This window comes from Lithobates pipiens, unplaced genomic scaffold (genome assembly GCF_037356315.1).
Source record: "Lithobates pipiens isolate NorthernLeopardFrog02 unplaced genomic scaffold, aLitPip1_a1.2 Scaffold_22, whole genome shotgun sequence".
In the NCBI taxonomy this organism is placed as follows: Eukaryota; Metazoa; Chordata; class Amphibia; order Anura; family Ranidae; genus Lithobates; species Lithobates pipiens.
Genome location: NW_027507784.1, coordinates 67,397,284 through 67,403,829, shown reverse-complemented (window position 1 = coordinate 67,403,829; position 6,546 = coordinate 67,397,284). Strand labels below are relative to the sequence as shown.

The 6,546-nt window shown below is 41.3% G+C and overlaps 1 protein-coding gene across 1 annotated transcript in view; it reads left to right on the top strand.

Moving 5' to 3' along the window:
- Positions 1-596: 596 nt before the first annotated feature.
- The window catches only part of EPC2 (enhancer of polycomb 2), a 108,414-nt gene continuing 102,464 nt past the window's right edge, over positions 597-6,546 (top strand). Inside the window, exon 1 of the mRNA XM_077447731.1 lies at positions 597-1,030. Within this exon, the coding sequence (XP_077303857.1) occupies positions 878-1,030 (153 nt within the window). The 5' untranslated portion in view covers positions 597-877. The remainder of the gene's footprint in view (positions 1,031-6,546) is intronic.

Here is a 6,546-nt window from a genome sequence, read left to right as displayed (position 1 = left end):
GATTTTTTTTATGATTTCCTTATTTGATTATATATATGTATTTTTAACATAAATGATATTTATTTTTATTATATTATTTTTTCATTTTTATTCAAATTTTTTTATTTGACGCTATTTTTGTTCATGTTTTTTTTCATTTGTGTTTGATTTTTTGTTAAATAGAATTTAAAATAGAAAGTAAGGCGAACCTGATTGTTTTTTAATCTTTATATAGTATAAAATGACACACCAAAGGAAAGCTTCTGTCTAACAAATCATAGGAATAGAATGTTGACATGGAGGAGTAATAGTCAGTGAAAGTAATGAAGGGAAGGGGTGTGTGTGTGAAGAGCAGGCAGGCAGCGAAGGGGTTAATATGAGTCCATAACATAAATACAATGTATCTGGTGACAGGGAATCCGAGGCGCGCTCCCGGGGATGAAGAGAACCTGTCCCGCCCTGTTTACAGGAAGACGAGAAACGTTCTTGGGAGAAAAGGGAAGGAGGAGGCGCGCTTCCGCGTCCCCCCGGGCGCACACACACACACGCGCACTCCCCTCAGCGGCGCGCTCCCGCCTCCTCCTCCTGCTGCGCGCGCACCCTCCCCCTGTGCCGCCGCTCGCGGAGGCTGCTGGGATCGCTCGCTGCCTTGGTAATGTCCGCCATGTTTGCCATGGCGCAGGGAGCGGATCGAGCCAACAAAAGCCGGATCTAGGCACGACCAACCGCCGCCCGGAGCGCCTTTATCCGCCCCTCAGCGCGCCCGGGGGCCCCATGAACCGGCAGGGGGATACAGACCGCGGATTGGGGGGGTCCTGCTGACCGACAATTTTAAGGGTTTTTTTTTTTTTATATATTTTTTTTTATTCCTCGGGCCCCCCCCCCCTCTCCGGCCACCATGAGTAAACTGTCCTTCCGAGCGCGGGCCCTGGATGCTACCAAGCCGCTGCCCATCTACCGGGGCAAGGACATGCCCGACCTCAATGACTGCGTGTCCATTAACCGGGCCGTGCCGCAGATGCCCACGGGGATGGAGAAGGAGGAGGAATCGGTAGGTAATCCCTTTGTCAGACATGGGCTATTCACGAAGGGACTTACGCCGGCCGGGCTGCGTAGGGCGCGCTGTGCGCTGCTCGGCCTACGTCACGCAGGGGAGGTGGACGGCGTAGTTGGCGGGAGCCGCCATGCTGTGGCGTGCGAGACCTACGTCACCGTGGAGCGGAGAGGCCGGCGTGAGCGTAAGCCGCGCTGTGAATAGCAAGTGTGCGCAGCTCAGCCCGGCGTGTTTGATAACAAGTGGAGAGCGGCATGGCTGCCTGTCAGTGTCTGTGGATGGATTGATGGAGTGTGTGTGTGCGCTCAGGAAATCTCAGCGATCTCATGGAGGAGAGGCCTTTACTACAGCTGGAGAGTGCAGCTCTGCATGGCAGCCAATCAGATTCTCACTTCAACTTCTTCTAATAAACTTTGACAGTAAATCCTGGACGCTGATTGGCTACCATGCAGCAGATGTTGCACTCTTCAGCTTTAATAAATTGGCTTATTATTATTGTTTTGATGTGTTTATGTTTTATGCTTAGGAGGTGGTTGTTGTTGTGTACCTACTAGTCTGTATAGACTACTGCATAATTGCAAGGATGCTAAAGCTGGACTTATTATTTTATTATTATACTACATGATTTATATTGTACCAACAAGTTTTTCTCAGCGCTATATACTATATTATCTGATTGGAAAATCTCCATAAAGCGGTATTAAACCCAAAACCAAGAATGTAATATATTGCAGCTTACCAATCATTCGCTCTGGTGGCTGCATTAGTTTTCTTTGGCTTTTTTTTTTTTTAATCTAGCACTCTGGAGGAATGAGCACAGGAAGGCACAGCATCCTTGTCAGTCTGGGAGGAGGGAATTGTTAGATGTAGTAGCAGATTTAACCACTCTCACTGACCAGGCCTTTTTTGGTTCTTTTCGTTTTCCAGGTTTAAATATTATTTATATATAATTTTTTTTTTTTTTTTATAACAGCGACCCTAGGGAATAAAATGGCAATCGTCACAATATTTTTTTATGTTGTATTTGAATAGCAGTTTTGAAGGTGTTTTTTTTTTTTTTTTTTTTTTTTTTTTTTTTTTTTTTTGTGGGGCGGAAAAAATACACTTTAACAAATTTAACCTTACTTTCATACAATAAGAATCAGTTCACACCATAGAAATGCAGTCTGGATGTATTCCATGCTTGTTTTTCATGCGGTCCAGTGCCTTTATTTATTTTTTCTACACTCTTTCTTAACCTTTATATAAGCACATGTGCGTTCTGGTTCATATTTTTTTTTTTTTTTTATGCGTTTTACAGCAGTTCAGGAAAAATGCGACGTGTTCTTTTTGTATTTTTTATTTTTTTTCCCCACAGAACTGCAAGCACTAGTGTGAACTGTGCCATTGAAAAGCATATAACCTACTTTCCAAATGCACTGCATGTGGTGTGAACTGTTCCTAAGCCCCAGAGATCAAATGCCTGACACTTCTCTCCTACATGTAAAAATCCTGTGTTTTAGTTATTTTTTTTATTAGCAAATTACTCGGAACCCCCCCAAACATATATATATATATATATATATATATATATATATATATATATATATATATATATATATATATATATATATATATATATATATATATATATATATATATATATTAGTTTTATTATATATCTTTTTCTTTTTGCAGAGACCCTAGAGCAGTGATGGTGAACCTTGGCACCCCAGATGTTTTGGAACTACATTTTCCATGATGCTCCACTACACTGCAGAGTGCAAGAGCATTGCAGGAAATGTAGTTCCTAAACATCTGGGGTGCCAAGGTTCGCCATCACCGCCCTAGAGAATAAAACGGAGATTGTTGCATTTTTTTTTTTTTTATGTCGCACAATATTTGTGCAGCGATTTTTGCAAACACAATTTTTGTTTTTTTTTGGAGGGGGGGGGGGAATAAAAAACAAAACAAATGCAATATATACCTCAATATTTTTTATGTAAAATGTGGAAGGTGATGTTTCGCTGAGTAAATGGATATCTTACATGCCACATTTTTTTAAATTGCGCACGCTTAGGGAATGGCAACGAACTACGGTAATCTCTATAGACTGCACTTTAAATGCCTTTGCAGGTTAGCCAGGGTGGGTTTGATTTAAATCACTAGAGTTAAGACTTGTTTTAAATCCATAATTTTAAAGAGCAACTGTCATCTCTGTCCCACAGTGGTTCCTCCTCTGACCCGCTGTTGACTCTCCGACAGTCCCATTCACTTTAATGGGACGGCTGGTGATGCGACAGTGACACAACAAGGTGAAGGATGTGGTGGCAGCAGGTGAGTGGATGCCCGCTAACAGGCGCTGCCATGATGGGTCTGAAATGACAGGTGCTCTTTAAAACGTAAGGACTTATTCTTGCTGGTAGTTAGAATTTTTAATATTTGCAAACAAAATGAAGGTTTCCTATTTGGAATAAGAAGCTGTCGGGTTAGTAAAACAGCGATATCAGAACCGATTCAATCATACAGTTTGTAGTGCACATAGATTTGCAAAACAATGGGAATATTCCTGAACTTTGTTTTATCTCACAGTTACTGTGAAAATTGTGTGAATGCAACAATGCAGTGCATGTTATCTCGGCTTGCAGAGCTTGGATTCATTGAATGAGTTTACCAAAAAATGTAAATATTGCAGAATATACAGCTTCATGCTACATAACTAAGCTCAATTTCATGCTGTATAAACAAAATATATGAATGTATCATCCTAAATAGAAAACTATCTTTAGAAAGCAAAAGCATTTTATTACAATACATTTGACAAAAAAATAAAAAATCTGATTTAACTCAAAATATATGCTGCTATTATTATTTATATATATATATATATATATATATATATATATATATATATATATATATATATATATATATATATATATATATTTTTTAGAATTGCTCACGTTCACAGCGATGCATCATTTGTGGTTTAAATATCGTTCATATATGCGTTCGCTTCTGCACGGAGGGATGGGCATGGGTTTCCCTTTTATTTTTTTTCAGTGTCGCATATATACTTTTTTTTATTTATTCCAAAGCATGTAAATGTCCCTTGTAAGAGAAATAAGGCTGACCCCCGATCTCTAATTTTACCTCCTATAAAAGCAAGAGTTCCTTCCCCCCCCCCCCTTTACTTTTTTAAGCAAAAGATTAAAAAAAAAAAAAAAGTTTACTTCCAGCTTGGTCCAGAAGTGATTGGTTGCTCTGGTCCTCCAAGGCCATAGAGGCGATCAAAGAGGATCTACTCTTTGATCGCCTCTGAAACTAGCTGGCGGCACCATCAGATTGTTTCTCGGGTGAACCAGTTCCTTACTGTGCATGTGCGAAGCATGTTGCACTCTGATTGGGGAACTCGGCCAGAAGTGGGAGTGGTTACCTGTCAAAACCAGATAAACATTCCCCCGCCCCCCCCCAAAAGGTGCCAAGTGGCAGTGAAGGGATGGTGGGAGCCAGACAAGCGGAGCTTCCTCTTTTGGTTGGATCTTCACTTTAAGAATTGGTGAGCTGCAATATAATGTTTGCTTTTTGGATTAATACCACTTGAAGGTGACCATACAATGTGATTCCACGTTCTCTTTTAAGGCCAGTTCACGCCAAATCACAGGGCCGAGGCCCACATTCCTGTGCTATCCCCTGCAGTGTGGATCTGGAAGCCCATTCTTTTTGAAGGGATTCAAATTGCATTGGAACGCATAAAAAAAAAATCATTGAATGCACTACTTTTGAAAGCACCATGCAATCTTGTGCCTACAGTCGCACTGCATTTGCAATCTGCGTTTGGGTTGCCGTTAATGTACTGGCACCCACAGCCTTTTGCAAAGACAGTGCGTTTTGAACATATTATGGGAAACTCGCAAAATGTGCCTTTGCCGCTCCGTGTTCTGGTGTGAAGTGGACCCCAATATCTACTATCAAGTATGCAGTGCAAAGACCTGTCTGATTTCATGGATCAAGGAGCAGCAAACACCTTTTGGACAGCAGCATTGTCTGTCTGGGGGGAGGGGAATGTTGGCTGTACTAGAAGATTTAGGCTGGGTTCACACTATTGCAAATTGGATGTGGCTTTCCTCGCATTCAATTCGCGTGTCAGGAGATTGGGACCGGCTCTCTGTTAGCAAATTACTCAAAACCCTCCAAATTATATATATCGGGGTACATCATTAATTCGGCGCATAGTGCCGCGCTCATGACTCCTGTGTGTGGCGACATTGCAGCTCAGCCATTCAAACGGCCGTAGCGCATGAACCCGGAATGATGACCAGGTGAGGATGGAAGAAGCCCTGTCAGTAGTGACCATCACAAGTAAGTCTGGCATAATGTCCGAATATGCGATGCATACTACCACATTATAGCTTTGACCTGCAGGGGAACAATATTTTATTCATTTTTTTTTCTTCCTCGGCACGTTCTCTTTCGGGCTCCATGCACACTGGAGCTCAGCCGTTTTATGGAGTTTGGGCTTTTTTTTTTTTCTAACAGCCCATAAACTCCACTCTATATTGTCCTATGTGTCCATGCACACATAGACGCTTTTTAGCTTTTCTCTGAATGCCATAAAATCGTGTTCAAAGTGCCGTTTTTTTCTGACTACAAAAAAAGCTAAAAACCGATTCAGTGTTCTATTTTTTTTGAATGCATTGTGGGATTTTTGTGTCCTTTGTGTGTTTTTTTATTAAAAAGGTCCATAAATGCTAACGTTAATAAATGCGCATAAACGCTAGCAAAAAGCGTTGTTAAAAGCGCGTTTTTCTGCCAGCAATCTGACATCCATAAAAAAACTTTTTTTTTTTTGAGCTTCAGTGTGCATGGAGACTTAGACAGTTAGTTTTTGTTCCTTTTGGGATAAAGATTTCACATGAATAAATAACAGCTCATTATTAGCACTCTTGTTTGTGGTAAATGGTTTGTCCCATGCATGTAATCTGATACATTCTGCAGGCTTGTTCTGTTGAGAAATAAGACTTGCTGGCCGGATCAGTAGGTGAAAATAAAGTCAAGAAATCCTACAAAAGAAGTGAATACAGCCATCGCATCCAAGAATTGATGAGCTGCAATCGAATAAAGATTTGCTTTTGGATTTAATACTGCGTTAAGATTTACCAAAACTATGTGATTGGAGGACGCATCGGAACAATCTATTCAGTTTGTATCACATCGGGCAGCTCCTTGCACTATATATTAGATCTAAGGTCCAGTTCACACCAGAACACGGTGTAGGAAAGGGGCGTTCCATGAGCGCTTTCCCCACACAGCGTTCAAATCACACTTCCTATACTGCAGGGACCAGTACATTAACGGCAACCCAAATGCAGATTGCAAAAGCAGTGCGTTTTGCAGGCACCAGATCTGATGGTACCACAGCACCATGCAGCTTGTTGGGGCACATTTTTCATAAGTAGTGCATGAAATACTTTTTGTGCATTCCAATGCAACTTGCATCACATGCACACACTGCCAGGGAACACGCACAGGAA